At 37.8% G+C, this 18,910-nt stretch overlaps 1 protein-coding gene across 1 annotated transcript in view; it reads left to right on the top strand.

The window, feature by feature from the left end:
- The window catches only part of LOC148079687 (transmembrane protein 132C-like), a 158,396-nt gene extending 150,482 nt beyond the window's left edge, over positions 1-7,914 (top strand). The window contains exons 9-10 of the mRNA XM_087791342.1: positions 3,726-3,917; positions 5,953-7,914. Coding sequence (XP_087647468.1) covers positions 3,726-3,917; positions 5,953-7,023 — 1,263 coding nt within the window. The 3' untranslated portion in view covers positions 7,024-7,914. The remainder of the gene's footprint in view (positions 1-3,725; positions 3,918-5,952) is intronic.
- Positions 7,915-18,910: the final 10,996 nt, after the last annotated feature.

Below are 18,910 nucleotides of genomic sequence, written 5' to 3'. Positions count from 1 at the left end.
CTCCTTCACATGTGAGGACATGTAATTGGTTCTGCGTGGTGGCTACCAGAATTTGCATTTCTGTGTAGTTCGATGATAGTCTGCAGGACATCCAAAAACCTCCATAAGTAAAAACTTCTCTGGCTTTGCACTGGTTATAAGAACATACGCAGCATTGAAATGTTTGAAGTGAGCCTTGATCAGGATCGGCTCTCCCTCAATGACATGCTGCTTCAAAGTTAAAAGAGCAAGAAACCAACTTCTTTACTTAAAAATGTGTTTTGACCTAAAATCATTTCCCTCTCCCACTGCTGACTGTGGTTGGCTTCTTGGATACCATTGCTTCCTACTTTTCCTACAAAAATATGTTAAAAATACACACTTTTAGACCATTAAAGAAAAACTAAATTAAGAGTAGAGAAATATATACAGTCAATCCTGCATTGGTTGCTTTTCACTCTTAGTTTTTCTCTTTTTTGAATGGAAATCGAAAGTTCTGATTTAATTGTTACATTTTTTTGCAGAATGTGCTTATGTTGAATCCAACGTCCAATAAGAATTATTTTTTAAGCATCTCTGCACAACAACTGATGAGAAAGAGCTTTTAAAAAAGGCAAGACCTGCTTCCCTATTTCCAATTGTTGACAAAAACACATTAAGCAGCAGGTGGCATTTTAGCATTTATTATGGTCGGCTGTAGTCAGTGATCCCACCTTTACTTTAAAATGTCAATTACATAAAGTAACATGAAGGTGAAGCCTCTTACAGAATTTTACCATCACTGCAAGAGAAAAATGCGCAAAATGCCAGCTGTGTGAATCTAAAATGTTTTTTTTTTTAAGCACTTCCTCTTTAGAAAGTATTAATGTAAAGATATAACTGCACCTCATGAGTGTTATACGTAAAGTCCTTAAAGGCCTAATCTGTTTGGATTTAAGATGCTGTTTCTGGTTCCTCATGGTATGTGAATAGGGTAACAGCGACGTTAAAAATTCTTGTTTTTTTAACTTCCAAACAGTGCCCAGCCAAGTGCATCAGCCATATCAAAACACTTTCTCTGTCGCATTGCTGTAGATAAAGTTGTTGATGTGACGTTGAGTGAAGTTTGGTGTCTCAAAAAAAAACATATTTTTAAATATAGGGCTTTCGCCAAGTCTTTTTAGAATTGGTAACATTTATAATATGTGTCTGTAGTATGTAAGAGACCACCAGTACTTAAAGGGCAAATACAACGAGTCCCTTGGAGGTGGAGACTTCCAGGATTGATGACGCTCAATGACGAACCTCCCTGTTTGACCAATCACAGCAGAAGGGGCGTGGTTATGGTTATCACGATTAAATCTCCAGAAAACAAATTGTATTCTGTGGGCAGGGCTTAAGCACATTTTTTAATGTAAATATAAAAAAAAAAAATGACAGTTTTGTGCAAACAGACACATACTAATGAGTACAATAGAGGTCCAAGATCTATTTAAGAGACACTCAAATGGCAATAGTTGGAAAATTACCTCACAAAAGGTCAACGTCATTAGCTTTACTAGCATCAACCTGCTTCCAAAGAACACTTATTAATAACAAAAAATGTGTTACAGTTCACTGTCTTGATTCTGTATTAGTTGTGCCTGTACCTAAAACTATATTTGTACTAGTACCTGAAGTTATGAAGACTTCAGAACTCATAACCATTTTATCGTATAAATCTGCTTAAGAGCATATGCTATTTAACAACAACGTTTAAAGCCAAATGTTTTAAGCATGGTTAATCACCAGGTAGATATTCCGTTTTTGTCAGAGACAGATGAGCAATTAATAAATTAATATATGATGATATAACTCCCATTATTAATAACAAGAGTTAAACACTCAAGCAAGCAATAAGATAAGAGGTGGAATGAAAAGTTATTTCACCCCCTAAACGTTTTTTTTTTCTTTTGGGCTTAACTTCTGTAGAAGTTTCAGACTACAGTGACCTGAGACACCCTGGACTTTATTTAATATTGTTGGTTCATACCAGGTGTCAATGCAGGTCAGGCACTAAACGCCCTTCGATATCAAGATAGAAATTCAAGTCGGAAGTTTAGAGTGAAGAGCAATTGAGGGTCTAAAGGTGGGAATGGCAAGTCACATCAAGTCTAATATCTGAGCGGTTTCGCTCAATTAATGTGTTGCCTTGTCAAAACAAATCTATTATTTTACCAGTGTTTGTTTTTGTTGTAGCCTTTTTGACCTCTTAAGAGACTCTCGTCTCGGTGCTCAGTGATGTGTTCCAATCGTTTTTAATTGCTCTGCTTTAACGCTTGTCCATCTCTGTGTGTCATACAATACACCATGACTCCAACACTAATGAGAACATGTAAAATTTAATTATTGCGATTTACAGTTGTAAAGGAACAAACATAATATCGTTTATGTTTAATGTTAAGCACATTAATGTAACTGTTCAAGCAGAACATTTCCATTCAGTGTGTAACACATGTATGGCATATATTATCGGTCAATTTTAATATAAAAAAAAGTTGCTTGTATTGAAAAGAAAACGCTATATGATCTCTACTGAAGATAAACATAGTGTGTGTCATTAACAACTTGTCAGGCCGCAAGTCAATAAATGAACCTGATACCCAAACTTGACCTGATGCAACAGTAACATATACAGCACAAGGGCTGATGAAGCTTCGTGAAACAGTCATCATTTTATAGCACTGTCTAGATCACTCTCTGCTTTACAATTTATTGCTTAGAACAACTATTCTATTGAAGCCTGGTCTCATTTTTTTTTTAACTTAGGGCGCCACCTACTGAGCTCTAATAATGACACTGCTTCATGAAGCTTCCTGAAGCTCAATCACTAATAACAGGAATGAAACAACTTTGACACAAGACTCTCTGTTGCTCCTTAATGACTTTAATTCCAAGATTAAAGAAGTTCACTTAAGTAAGTATCAAACCTGTTGTGTGTCAAGATATGTCAAGAATAGATCTAACTGTTGTTGACATTTATAATCCTTTTTTGCTAACCCTCTTAGAACGGCAATTATATAAAGGTCACTTTAGTTTGATTTGATTTAAAGGCTTTAGATTTTTTTTATTTTTACTTCTATTAGATAATGGCAACTTTTCATTTTCAAAAAAATAAGTTATATTTCAAAATGAAGCAGAAGTTGTGATCCAATCTGGGCCCCTCGTCTTACAAAGACTGGTATGGATGAATCATCTCCTCCAGACTATTGTTTTATTATCCTGATGATCCCGATTACAAACAGCCTCAGGGATTAAAAGTGTTTGGTCTTATATATTTGCATAAGCTCAGACGCTCGCTATAATTTGTGTTTTACCCTTGAACATTCAAGACTATCCTTTTCTGAGGGTTTCTAAAAAAAAACCTAAAAAAAGGCATTATGTAATAGGCAAAGTGCGGTGAAAACAGGCGTGGGTGTCGGTACAAATGAGGCAGTGATCGTTGTTGACAGTTCATTATGGCTGGTAACTGCGGCCATGTGGGGCGGCGGCAGGAGAGACGGGCGGCCTAATTGAAGCGGAAGGGAGGGATCCACGTCTCATAACAAATTCACGACTGTTTACATGCTCACACCTCTGGCAAATCACCAGGGAGGCGGATGTGTGACTGGAATACGATGATGTGTTTGCAAAATAAAATCAAGTTATTGTTCCAACAATAAAGATGATTTAAAGGAAATGGGCCAACGAGTCTGTTCTTATGGTTCTAAATTCCCTGTGTGTTACAGGTGCTCTCCCCTCTGACATCAGAGGTCGTGGCGGAGAAGAGCATCTCGGTGGTGGACGATAAAGTGAGTGTGACAGAGCTTGGGCTGCAGCTGGTATCTGGACTCTCTCTGTCCTTGCATCTCAGCCAAGGAAGTAACAGCGCCATCGTGGCCACGACGACCACGCAGGAAGTCATTCATTCTCTCAAACAGGTACAAACTGTATTTCTATTAAAATAAAAGCCATTCTCAAAGTCCAGATTTAGTCCTTGCAGTTCTCATTACATTGACGGGCTCTCCCTACACACAAAGCCCCTCTAGACAAGCTAAGAATAACTGTCAGCCTGGATGGGAATGTGGGGAAATACATTTCTTTCTTTTTTTTTACTTGGAGCTAATAAACTACTTAAACATATAACAGGAGACAGTAATGACGACTGTTGTCTCAGGATCTTTTTATTCGTCTGAAATTATGTTACATGGAGTTTGTGATTAGGTAGCTTCTTTAGGGTTATAGTTGTTCAGAAAAGCATGAATGTATAGTAAATATATATATATAAGGGTATCTGTTCCGTGATCGTGTAATGTGTTACTAGATTTACGAATTTGTGATTCCGAATAAATAGGCAGAATCTCAAAACAGTCCATCAAAAATTAGTTCTAAAACTTCGGTTTCCCTCACAAACGTGACTTTTGCGACATTCCTGCAAGAGTTAGGAGTTCGGTAATTGTCTGTGAATGTATTATTTGCAACGGTACAGTCCCGCCAGCAGGTGAAATCAATCAATTCAGCTAAGCTGAACAAAACATTTTGTAAAGGATTTTTTTTTTTAAGTTTAAACATACTACGAATATAAAAATGAATAACTCAATACAGCTTTTATGTCATGTTCTCACTTGTGTGAGATCTACAATGATGCTTAACTTGCCAACATCGCTGTGAGCTCCAGATCTATTTATTTTAAATTCATAAGAACAACCACTGGTAACAACCACTTCATGTTCAAGTCCGACCGATTCCGATGTGAATCTACAATCTACTGGCAGGACTGTTACTACTACTACTACTACTACTCGCAACAAATTTAAAATTTAAAAATAAATCCTGTTAGTCATACACAAATCGTAAATGTAGCAGGACTTTGCAAAATGCATGTGTGTGCAGAGAGCTTTTGAAGGCTACACATGTTCCTGAACTATTCTGTGGTGGTTCAGATACACTTGCATATTTGTAAATAATTGAAACGCAATTCTAAACCTTTAAAAATAATAACCCCTTATTTTTATATCTATCTTGCAGGCAGGGGGGCTGCAGGCAATTTTCAGGTCATATAAAATGAAATACGGCCTATGACTATTATTTAATAAAAACTCCCATAATGCACTGCAATAATTAAAGCTTGTATTTAATAAAAGGGAATTACTGATTTAACATGGGCATTATCAAGAAAATAGGCTCCAAATTGTTAAATAGCTAATAGTAATAGCAAAATACAAAGTCTCTACTAGGATAAATAATTGTAGATACATGCCTGAACCTACCATCGAGGAAGATAAAAATGTAGAGCAATTTATGAATTGCCAGGTTAAAAACCAACTAAATTGCATCAAATAAAAGAAAAACAAAATTTAAAATGAATAAACAAGAGGAAGCTTTCACTTATTAACTATAAAAAATGATTGATTACATCACAAGAAGAACTTCACGAATTACAGAAATTAAAGATGCAAAATCGAAATGACATACCATGTATTGACTATTTTTTTTCAAAGATCTTGTGTCACCCAGAGAGAAAAGGGCCAATAGAATATAAGCTGTATGAAGTGAAACAGCCGTCAGAGAGGTCATCCTAAAGCCCCCCTGACACATTGTTAATTCGGCGTCTGCGGCAATCTTTGTGTAATTTTAGTCATGAATTCAGTCGTTATATTGTGAACGACTCCCTTTGATTTGCATATACAACCACTTAGCAGTGCTTTGATTGTTGTAATTATAATTTCAAATGAATAGAATCCTTCCTCGGAGAAAAAAAAAAATGTTATTTGGCAGCGTTCTGAGGAAAAGTCTAATTTCCCTTCTTTCCCATTGTCCCCCTTTCTTCTATAATTAGGGATCACGCTTGGTTCCGCTAGGCGTCTCCGCATTAGCGGGAAAAGTGCAGAATATTGTTTCCAAAGTTATTTTTAGGGTTGTCAACAAGCTCGGTTGCTTCTGTTTCACTGGTGCTAATTCCTGTCTCATTCGTAGGAGTCTCTCATCAGCGCTTGGCTCCAGTTCACCGATGGTTCCACGACGCCGCTGGAAAACTACCACCCGTCTCACTTCACCCTTTCAACCAACACTCTGAACGAACGGGTGGTGCTAGTGCAGCGTAAATCAAACCAGAGGTGGCCCGTTATTGTCGCAAAGGGTGAAGGTCAGGGGTCGCTGGTGCGTGTTGAGATGAGCCAATCGGAACAGTGCCAGAAAGGGAAGCGACGCACCATCATAGCGACTGGAATGGCCAAAATAAGAGTGGCGTTCGGTCAGTCTGAGGAGCGACACCGACAACCGGGAGACCGACTCACGCAATCAGAATCGACTAACTATGGAGGATCCATCTCTGACAGCAACACCGGGACCGTCAACGGAGGGTCGACACCCATCAAGGGCCAAATCCCGACAAGACCTAATGGTGGTCGTTTGTCAGCAGACAGTGGTTCAAAGATTGCGAGTGAATTTGCAGAATATCCAGACCAGGCCGAGCTGCCTCGAAGCAGAACCACAAATGAGGAATCACCACCTCGACGTGGTCTGACAGACCTGGAAATTGGTATGTACGCCCTGCTGGGAGTCTTCTGTCTGGCTATTCTAGTTTTTCTCATTAACTGCATTTCTTACACCTATAAGTACCGTAGCAAGCAGCTCTCTGTGGAATCCCCAGAGACAATGCCCCATGCTCACGACTGGGTTTGGCTCGGTCAAGAAGAAGGACTATGCCTGCAGCAGCAGCAGCAAGATGAGCTCTGTGGCGCCCTGGAGGAAGGTAGCCATCTATTAAACGGAGTTATCCAAAGGGGCAGCGGCGGCCCGGAGAGTTGCACTATAAGTGGAAGGGATCACAAAAATGATTCACCAACGACAAAGAGGAAGCGGGTGAAGTTCACTACTTTCTCAAACGCCAAGTCAAGTAATGGATGTCCAGTTCTGAGCCCATTAGCGCTCATGCAGACCAGCGAGATAAAATGGGTTTGTCCAGACATTGAGCTCGGGGACTCAAAGGAACTCAGGGACTACATGGAGAAATTGAATGAGAATGCAATTAAGAATATTGTGTAGGGGGGGGATGGGGGCACTGGATGTGTAAGTGAACTTTCCAGAAACTCACCTGAATGCCTTCATAAAAGGGAGGGAACGAGAGCCGGAGAGAAGGAGGGACAAAGCGTTGCACTGAACTGTTCTCGCTTATGAACACGAATACGGAAGAAAGAAGTGGAATACAAAAAGACAAACATAAATATTTCCAATGGCACCATAGTGAAGTTATCAAGACAGGACTGTGAGCTCAATATTGTTAAATGTCAAATGTGTGTTCATTTTTTGGAGGTATTTGTCATTCAGTTTCAACGTTTAAACACCAGAGTTAAACTTTTAAGCGCCATATTTTAATTTTACCTTTATATCATCATTGTTGTATTTGTTGTTTTTTCTTCACAGTTACTGTTTGCCTTGTTCTGCAAGTCGACATTTATAGATTCTAGAAAAGAATGGATTAACAACAGATTTTATATTGTACAGTTACAGTTTGATTTTGAAGCTTTATATATGTAATATGATATTTTCTAAAGAAAAAACAAATAAGTGGTAAGAAAAAAATGCAGTTTTTTTTTTGTTTTATTTAGTCTTCAGAGTGCCAGATACATGCATGGTGTCATTAAGATGTCATAATAGATCTGGTACCTGGGACTCATGTGTGTAGATATCAATATCTGAGATATTAGTTTAGTTCCATTCAATTTTTAAAATGTTGCTTGCATTATGTTTCCCCCCTTATTTATTTTCCTAATGATAGTGTTATTTATGCCAACCCCTCGGATTAACTTTAATATATATTTATTTAACATGTGACTGAGTCCATGAGCGTTAGACAAACGGAGACCACCTTTGACGGCATCAAAAGACAATCACGTGGATCAGTCGTCACGTCTGAAAGGTTTTCGTCCGTTTTAAAATTTCTATGGCCCAAGTTAAGTGAGTGAGTCAAAAAGTTATTTCAACTACTGTATATGACATTTTGAATTTTATACATGGAGTCATAACAGGAAATAAAGAAATGATCATTTAACTGTGAAATGTGCATCTTGGCTGTTGTTGCTGTTTTTTTGTCATCACAAATTGAATGCGTGTTTTTAAAGTATCTTTGATTCAGGTGTTAGATAAAGGGCAACTCTTTTGACATCTTTCAAATGTTGAAGTCTTCCTCTCCAAGATGCGGTAAGTCCCTCATCATGACCATGTGTTTCAGTTATTACTTTATAAAATTTTCCCCTTGCCTAAAATGAAAGCGAATGAGCTTGTTTGTTTATACAACGAGTCCCTTGGAGATGAAGGCTGCTGGAATGATTATGCGCAGTGACAAACCTTGATGCTTGACCAATCACACCAGAGTGGATGTGACTATTGTAAACAATATTAAACCTTCAGAAACATAAAACGTTTTTAATTACATTTTCTAATGTAAATATTTCACTTAAAAGGGAGCAACTTAGGAGTCGTGATCAGCTGGTGAAGCTTCATGAAGCATTGCCATTAATTTCAGAGACCACAAGATGGCACTCTCTCCTCTATAACCTCCTACTTTGAATCCAATTTTTCTATTGAAAACTCACTCATTTGTAAACTGAGGGCGCCACCTACTGAGCTCTAAAGAGTAAGACACTGCTTCATAAAGCTTCGTCAACCCATCACTTCTTAAATCAACTCATTAGTTGAACTTTAGGTTTCCCTTCACATATTTTTCTTCAACATGATGTCACAATACATTTGAAAACCAAATAACCAAAAGTAAGGATCATCCTCATATTTACTAAATATGGTTAGAAATTTTAATGAAACTTTTTCTTATGTGCTGTGTAAAATAGATGGTTGAATAATTATTATAATTGGATGTATTTAAAATTTCATGTGGGTCTTCTTCCCCCTATTCCTTGACCAGATTGAGTCCCTCCCCCCTAAAACCTTCACTGAGAGGTCAGTCGTCCACAAGCAACTTTTTTAAGCTGTTTGGAAGTCGCTAAAAAACCATTAATCAAACTTTTGAAATTACGAGAAAAGAGTGTGGCTACTCTGTAACGTATTGTCATTTTTTTCCCAGAGGTAATGGGAGATAGTGACGGGGCAGTAGACTCTGAGCCAGTAATGCTGCCTTTAGCCCTTGTAGACAATTAACCTTTCACCATGCCATCACAGACATAATCCCTGTTCGAAAAGGGCAAACTAATTAGCGATTACTTAGTTGGTTCTTATTACATGGTAATGTGACATTTCGTTTGTAGTTTGTCTTTGCCATTTAACATACTGATGTGGTGGAATTTAAAAATAAGTTGAACAAGAACACCTATATGTTTCATTATCGGTTAACACAAAGTAAAAATAAAAAAAGTTGTTCAAAAAAGTGGTTCATTGCTGTTTCTCAACTGTGTTCATGTTTCATATAATGAAGTTGTTGCTGAATTCTATATGTTCGTTATGTTAACTGTTCTCACATTGCTTTAACCATGTGAGAAACAAGCCGTTTCTAACACAAAAAGGCACAATCATGGTAAAATACTGTTTCTCCCAACTTATTACTTTGATAATGTAACTGTGGGGATTTTGTGTTCCAATGAACCGACCCCTCCCCAGCCTCGTACGTGGTGGTGGAATGAAGGACAGACACATGGATGAGTTTAAGAAAAATGCTTGTTTAGTGAATTATGCAAAAGTCAGAGACAAACTTACGTGAACACGGGCGCTAGCGAGCAGAAAGATCTATCGCAGATGTCTTCGAATGCCAGAACGCAAAGATCTCACAAAATGGCGGATCTTTTATAGTAGAATATTCAGGTTAACATCTCTAGTCAAATGTACATGTAGGATTGGTCAGTAACTGTAAACACTTGATTCTAAGATGGCCGTCGCACGTGATCGTAGTGGAAACTTACCAAAAGTTTTTGTCTTCTAGAGAGAGTTTGTTCCAAGCGACTTGCTGGCCTGTTGTGTCTTTCAGTGTGAGTTCTCAAACAGGTTCACACTGACTTGCTGGGAATCTGGGATTGTTTAATCTTTCTGTGTGTGTGAGGCTTTCTGACCTCGGCCTGTGAGTTGTGAACCTGAGTTTAGTTTAAGTGAATGCAATGCAAGAAAATGATTATTTAATATGAATTAAATATGAAAGATTATCAGTTAATCAAGTGACTATTTGAAATGTGTGTTAAATCTAGATGATTGATTACAGTAAAGTTGTCATTTCCTTACATAACTGAAACTGAAATCTATTTTGCTGTTACAAGATTTTTGTGTATGCGTTTGTTTCCAGAAACAGTAAATGCTCTTATTTTCCCAAAATGTCGTTCTGTACTTCACGTGAAAATACTTTCGTTGACCCTCAGAGTCCCAGTCATCCAAACAAAATTACGCAATGTACAGCATCTTTAAAATAATTGCTAGAGATTTCTTTAGAAGTTTAATATATTCAGATGCTTTGAACAGTGATTTCAGATGTGGGCAAAGTGTGTGGCTTGAAGGCCAGATACGTCCCTCTGAATGTACTCATGGCTAACAATTGTATGTTTTAGCGCTTTTTAGTTATTTAAGATTTTTGTTTAACGACTTTCTGTCTCTTTAAGTTCCTCTTTTTTTGAGTAATGTTTTTATAGGTATGTGTTATATACTATATTTCTAAATGAAATGTATTTAAAAGGAAATATAACAAACGAAAAAACGAACTTTAGTCAACTTGGCTCTATTTAAAAGTATATAATATTCAATCAAGTAACAGCCTAAGCTTAATTATGATGCTCTTTTTCCTCATGTATTAGTTTTCCTATCATATTGAAGCTTACTTTATTTATCTCTTCTTTTTTGCTTCGCAATCTCACATCTTTTTTAAACCAAGGGCACCACCTACTGAGCTCTCACAATTATGGACTGTTACATGTTGGTTTTTTTTTTCATTTAAAAAAACGATATTCTTGAGAGCGAGAGCTGATGTGTCTTTCACATACTACTGTGAATGCTGTCCTACTGTTAGTAACTGTATTGCAAAAGCACAACAAATATTTACTATATTTGATTTTAAATGACTGAGCTAGAATGTGACATGTATGTTATCATATTTACAAGGATGCAGCTAAACTGAATTGACTCATCAAAGAGGGAACAACTGACTGACGCCGTCTCTGATAAGGTGGTACACAATGTGTGGGCAGCTGATGTTTACATGTGGTAGTGAGATTAAAACAGATTACACAACTGGAACACAGTATAAAAATCCAACAAAGAGTTGTCAGGTTGTCGTTTCTCTCATCTTGCCTGTCAAGTAAAGCTTCTGTGACTTTTGTACCATGTCTGATTTCTGTTTTCAGTTTGAGTGCACAGCCTACGTCAGATTCCTAACCTGTCAATATTGATTAAATAAATGCAGGGTATTATAGCATAACAAAAAAAAAATCACAAAGAACGATTACTATTTATTCTACCTTTTTAAATTCACTCTACAGGAAATGACATGAACATGATTAATCCTTTCACTTAATCATTACTGTGGATGATCCATTGCGTCACCTCTGATGTTTCACCAAGCATCTGACGTGTGAGACTCTGACGTCAAACTGAGTCATACAAATGGTCTCTGTGATTATAAGAGAGTAGTTATCCAACTGTAAGACACGCAGGTAACCCTCGCACGTCTAACTGGCTGGTGACGATGGATGAAAGCTTCCGAGCTACGGTTCGTCGGCGGGTGGCTGCAGATAAACCCAGAAGCACTCTTGGGTGTTTTGTGCTTGTGCGCCTGTGTCACAGTGATTTATTGTTTAGTAAATTAAGGGGAATTTAAGAGAGTTTGAAAGTGCAGTTGTTGTTTTTATTCCGTTGACACACAACTTTGGATGAGGAGGAAATAAGGCACAGAGTAAGAAACCTACGTTCAAGAGAGTGATTTATTTTATTGAGCTGCAAAGTATTCAGTAGGATCAGACCTGAGGTGATGCTGAGAATTGAGGAGAGACGGCAGTTTGTTCAGCTTCAGGAACAAATTGCCACAGACTTTTAATGTTATTGATGTAGAAATATATGCTTCTAAACAGTCTAGAAATATTTCCCTTAACCTTTTATTTTTGGATAACAGCATCCTTCATATTAAAAACAATACTCGTAGGTGGACAAGGCTTCAGCACAGCTGATGAGGTTTCATGGTGCATTGTCCTCAATCTTTACTATAAGTGCTATGATTTTTGGTTCTAAACCAGTGATGGGTGGATGAAGCTTCATGAACCAGTGTCATATCTTTAGGCTCACTAAGTGGTGCCCCCAGTTTAAAACTGATGATGATGAAGTTTTAAATTAATAATTAACTGTTGATAACAGTTGTTTGTGAAGAAAACCGCACCATCTAGTGGGCTCTTGAAATAATGACAATGCTTCATGAAGCTTCATCAGCCCATCAATACTCCAAGCCATTATTTTAATAGACCAATTTTAATAATGTTTTACATCATTATGACACTGCCTCATGAAACCTCATGTGCTGTTCCACTATAAAAATCATCAACCCATCACTACAAAATACTTTTCCTTAAGTAGTTTATTGAAGATTTTCAGAAGTACAGAAAAACATGTATATTAAACATCTTTTTTTTTAAACCCCAAGAAAGAGTCAACTGCTGCATTTGAGTTAAAAATGTTTTTTTATTTGTTTTACTTTTATATAATCAATAACATTGCATTGGAATTGATATATGATATATTGATATTTAATATTTATATGCTATATATATTCCATCCCATACCTTATCAACGACCCGGAGAGCTATGCCGGCTTGGGTCTTGTACTCCTGGTCGGGCCACCCATGGCGGACAGGTCAAAGGATAGGGGCCTGACGAAAAGTGATTCCAGCTAGGTGCAGGAAAACACTGATGTAAAACCAAACCAATGGGCAGACTGCGCTCAATATCCAGGGATGGAAGGCAGGATAGGAAGGATACTCCGAAATTAAACCACCTCTCCTCAGGGTCAATAGGGGTTTGTGTAGGGCCGACAACTCTACCTAGAAAAAATAGTATGTTACAGAAACATCAATGGCAAACCAAATATATATTCCAAGCTGACGTTTAAATTCCAGAATTTAAGGGGAGATATATATTTTTAGAGGAGGGTTAGTTATGTCTGTTCAATGAAAACGCTTGATTAAGTTTGATGTCGCTGGGTTAGTCGAAGACGGACATTCGCCCTTCGGTAAGTTAAAGAAGGATAAAAGAAAGTTAATAATAATTTGCTGATCGTCCTGTGTTTACAAATAAGAACCTTGCATACTTAAATTGAAAAAGATTGATAATAACACATATAGAAATCACATGTCCTGGTCTGTAACGTCATGTTAGAGACTGGGTATTACAGATATTGTCAGATTTGAACGTCTGCATATCATCATCCCAGCTCTTGCTGACATGTTGGTGTCAAGCTATCGTCGTGGTCTGAGATCATTTATAGAGATGCCATTTTTAGGAATAAGTAGTTGTTGCTTTTTTAACAACCAGTCACTACTTAGCTGCAAGAATATTAGAAGTCTCCAAGTTTAGATTAAGATCTAATAATATAGTGAGAATTGACTTGTTAGATCGTGATGGCTTGAGCTTGGCCCCTGATAAGAGAAGCTTGGGCGCAGCATCAGAGGATGGTTTAAGATTTACAAATCACACAAAGTACTCTGACAACTTAATGACAAAAAGACCCGACACAGAGGTCATCAGAAATGTTCTGACCTCAGCACTTAGAAAGATCGCAGCCGCTCGTCTACCTCTTTAGATGACACGGTTGTTGGTGTTATTTAGTAGTGGTTCAGGCGAGCTAGAGTGGGACATGTAACAAAAGCTTTGAGAGCAACTCTTGAAAGAGAGAGAGATGGTGGTGGAGTAATGTATCTTGATATTATTTAGATTCCACAAAGATGGGAATAAAGAGGAGTAGAGCTGCGCCCAAAAAAACATTTGGTCTCTGTTGCTTTAGTTCTTATTTTAACTTTATGATATGCCAGTAAGTGAAACAAATTCAACATGTTTTGTTCTCAATAAGATTCTTATAAAGGTTTCATTTTGGTGCATATTTTCCAATTTATGTGGAAAGATGATTCAATTCTGGTGGTATTCAGAAGTTGTGTTGGAGCTGAGTCTAAAATATATAAACGTTGTTCTATGAACCTGGTGCGATTTCTACTTTACTTCTTCTTTCTAAACACTCATATAAATTCATGCACTTGACCTTTTCTATTGTGACTTTTTCAAAGATCAGGATGATACTTTTTTCTACCCTGTAATGGATATGATGGAATATTCAATAATTTGCAGTATGTCACAAAAAAAAGAATATCCGTCCAATCCTTTTTTAAATTCTTCTTTCAACATGGTGTATTATTATTTTTTTATACTTATATGTATTATAAATATAGTATAATTTTAATAATGAAATCAATGTCCTATGATGCAGGACTTTCCTGAAATGGAATAAATGTCCACATAATTCATAAAAATGACTGAAAGCATAATTTTATCAACAAGGAAATTGGATTTTCAACACTTCCATTAACTGTTTTGGTCATTTTAAATCAATTTCAAAACATTCAAATACATCCACTTAGCTAAAGTCAACCATTCTATTTCCACAAACACCTGAACGATGATAATGCCGGACTGGTTGAGCATCAGTGGACCAGAGAGGTTCGCACCATTTTGCTGCTCTCGCAACATCTTGGGTTTCAATCCTACGCTTCTCCTGGAAACTCAATTTGTTGTTTTGTCTTTCAGCGAGAAGCCAAGGAAGAGAGCGAGGCTGCCTGTTAAATGTGCTGTGAAAGAGGGATCAGATGGTTGGTGTCAGAGGATGGAGGGCCCACTTGTCAAGCTTGTTTTCTCTTATCTCAGCCCAGAGATTTATCAAATTACAGCATCTCTCAGAGCTGACAAAGGAGATTACCAAATACATGGAGAGGTAGAAGGTTTTATTTGTACTTTAGCCAAAAACGATTACCTACAATCAAGACGCTACTGTATCCCATCTTTAAATCAGCGTAACGACACCTACATTTCTTCCTCCTTCTCTTTTCTTTCTGCACTTTAATGGCTGTGGTGAATTTATTGGATATGTGACATTTCTGTTGTGCACTCCAGTGTAAGACATACTGTTTCATTTGTGTGCGAGTGGATGTATTTTCTTGTCAGTGTTTTGGGGCGGTGAGCTGTAATGTAGGAGAGGCACTGGCAGCTCCATTATCTTGGAGGTGTCAGGCTGTCTGCCCGTGCACACTCTCCATCTTGGGCCCATTCTTTCATTAAAACATTTATTTGCATCTTTGGACAAACTGTCAAGAACATTCTGCCCTTTTGTCATGTTGTATGTCAGATCCTGCAGCTACATAGACCTCCTGTTGTAGTTGCCTTGTCTCCTCATGTATGACATCTTTGTCTCCTCTACCGTAAGACACAAATGAAGAAAAATTGCTTTAACACCCCCTGCAGATGACTCCTCACCTCTGGAATGGATGGAAGCTGCAAAGGTGACTATTCTAGGCTGGTCTTAATTCTCTCTCTCTTAGATATAAGGCGTTTGCTGATAGGATTTTAAGCACTTTTTCGTAAATGACGAACCTGTCTTTGGACCGGTTTCCTCCCGATTACCAGATTTAGTTTGCCTCAGCTGTTAATAATATTTTCAGTTTTGTCTTTAAACTACACAACCTCATCTGGTGTCTTTAGCATATCGTCTGTTTCTACCAACAATAATTAGAATTTGACAGATATCACACACACGGTTGCGAACCTTTCCAGCTAGAGCTGAAGGTCTGACGATGTCAAACTCCTTGACTGCATTTGGAGTCTTTATTGTTTAGTCTTTTTATATTAACGATAATCTTAAATTTGATGTTATCGTTGAATATTTCAACTAACAAGTACTTGAATATAATGGATGTTATATTCCTCTATCTCGTTCTTTGTCTCTTCTTACTGTTCATCTCCGTTAGTAACCTCACCCTGAGCCTGAACCCGTTTTCTTTTAACCTCAAAGATTGTTTTTGGAGTCTTCAGTGTTTCGTCTCTTTGTACCAAAAATAGGTTTAAATTTGACTTTATTGCATCAATATCAAAATGTATACAAATATTTGGAATCTAACATTCACATTTTTATCATTTTAATTTTAATTATAAGTATCAACGTATAATTGTGTAAATCGTTTTTTTTTTAGTTTTTTTTTTTTAGAAACTAAGTTTTACACAAAGTCAAACCATTTAAATGTGTGGAGTCACTTAAATAAGCTGTTATCTGGGACACCATCATTTGAGTAATTGTTCTCTGCAAATGTTAGCTTTGCGCCGCCTTGCAAACGGACTTCCACAGTGACGCAGCATTTGATGAAGTCAGTAATTGAGGGCAAAGTGTAAATAGATTACTGATTTAATTAACCTTCCTAGAATACACAGTTCAGATCTCAGCCAGACATTTAGCCTTTGCAGCGAGAGGCTCACAAACCTGGGAATGGCCTTTAGAAGTGATGGATCGACAGAAATGGGCTTTACTCGACTCAAGAAGCACTTTCTGAAGCAAATGGCGAGTCAATTAAAATACTGAAGTAATTCTTGCTGCCAAGTTAATTGATTTCACTTTTGTAGAAAAGACCAAACACCCAAGGTGGTTGAGATTGATTGGGGGGGGATGTTGTACAGGAGCCATGAACGCCTTTGCTATTTTTTTAGCCATACATCTTATTATAGTTCTATTTAAAAAAAAAGAAAATCCCGACAGTGACGTTGACTATCTTATCTTGTCCTCAATAGCTCCCACTAACTTTTAACGGACTTCCACCTGGTAGTAACTGATACGGCACAAATATAGAAAAAAAAACTATGTTCCGTCTCTCTTTTTTGAAAGTAGGACAGGATCGACATTAAAGCCTGTGGATGAAATATTGACTCTGCTCCTCTGCAACATAATTCATGTTTCCGTCAGCTTTATAACCTTGGGGGAAATGACAGGATCTGCTGCGTGGTAGACACAACAACAAAACGGCAGGAAGCAGCACAGACTCGCTGATGTAAGCGCTCCAAAAAATGTGTCCGTTTGATAACAAGGGAGATCTCAATTGGATGCCTTTGGTGTAAATCACTCCACCTTATCTGCCAGTCATGTTTTAGATCATTGAAATGGGGGATGGAGCTCTGCTAGATGTTATACGTGGGTTTATATGCTTCCTTTGAAGTTTTCTTTACTAACAAAATAAACGCTATTCTCAAAGTTATATGTGGATGTGTGGATGCTAAAAAATGTTGATCATCATCCTTCACTGTCAACCCTCAAATACCTGAAGCTTAGCTTGATTGACTAAGTAGTAAGGGAGACTTTTATCGTCACGTTTCATGTAGCATTACCACTGTCTTCCTTTGTAGGTGCATTGCTACTGTGACATACCATCACCTGTTGTCACGTATGTTTTTTTCCCCTCCCCCCAGATATGTATTCCATTTTCAATACATATGAGATAAGGATGATTTACACAATTTCAACTCTTTTTCGAAATTTTAACCAACTGACCTTGCTCTCTCTTCTCTCCTTACACTCTGCCTTGAGAGTCTGTCGGTTTATTTGTTTAACTTATTTCAATCCTTTTCTTTTCCTTTAGACCCATACTAAAACAAACCCATGACTAACCCGGGCAACTTATTTAAAGGGTTAACTTGGGTTTTCAGAAAGTTAACCTCAGGCTTTTACCTGATGGTCCTCATGCATGTACTAATGGTCATAAATATGAGCTATTTTCTAATTTTCCAACTGTGCAACGATAAGGAGCCCAAGACTCCCTCGTAAAACCCCTCCAGCCAGATCTGATTGAATAGCATGGTGAATCAGGCCAACCGTGAGATGAAATTGTCGTTGGCCAAGGATCTTCCCAGGGGCCTCCTCCTTGATCGACATGGCCATAAAAGCTTAAAGCTCTTGTTGTGTCAGTTTCTTCCACGAGCTAGTGGCCGAGGGCGAGGATATTACATAGGTCATCAAGAATGTTAAAAGCTTCTTGAGCCTCCTGGGTCATCTTCCTCTCGTCTGATATGTCAATCAATTGCTTTATCCAGACCCATCCACAAGATCAAGGACACTAGTTGTCGTCCACTTCTGGTGCAAGTGATCATTATAGGGCTCAATTGATGAACACAACCACATTATCAGCATAAAAAAAAGTATTCCTAAATGTGTCGCAGGCCAAAAAAAAAGTTGGTTTTCTAAAAAGAAAGTGGAAGTCAGACTTTAATATAGTCTTTTCATTCTTACTTTACATACTTTTTCTCCGATACCAACCAAATTGTCGTGGGTTGAGCTTCAGAGGGCCGAAAAGCAGAAACTCAAGTCTCAAACACGATACAGTATCCAAACGACACTGTCACACTAGCAACGTTGGGAAAAGTCTCAGGATTATCCAAAAGAACAGAGCAGAATAGAACCCAGCCTGTTGTGAGATGCAATCAACATGTGATTTCTTCCTGCTTGTTAGCTCCTTAATAGGTTAATAGGTAGAGAGTCACTAGTCAGCCCAGCCATGCACACCTGCCTCCTGATAACAAGATAAAAAAAACAACAGAATAGGAATCAAACTAAGAAAATTTAACAGAATGTACAAGGATCATGACATAAGTGGTTTCACTGTTGACACTGTTACTGTTGGTTGTTGACATCTCTGTCCCTTATCTTATCTCAAAAGTCACTGGAATTGTTTGATCATGAAAATTAATCTACTCTGATATTAGGCAAACCATCCGGCAGGCAACATAAAATGACGTGGCAGGCCAAATTGAACCCCTGGCCACATGGTTGACACATGTGATCCAAACCTTTGAAATGTTCTAAGCCAGGCGGTCTCAAACATTGGATGCCATTGTTCATTTTCGACCCCTGGGATGATATTCTATTACCTTCAAATTGATG

The sequence above is a fragment of the Callionymus lyra genome, chromosome 5 (assembly GCF_982586985.1).
Source record: "Callionymus lyra chromosome 5, fCalLyr1.hap1.1, whole genome shotgun sequence".
NCBI lineage: Eukaryota > Metazoa > Chordata > Actinopteri > Syngnathiformes > Callionymidae > Callionymus > Callionymus lyra.
This window is presented reverse-complemented; position numbering and strand designations above follow the sequence as displayed.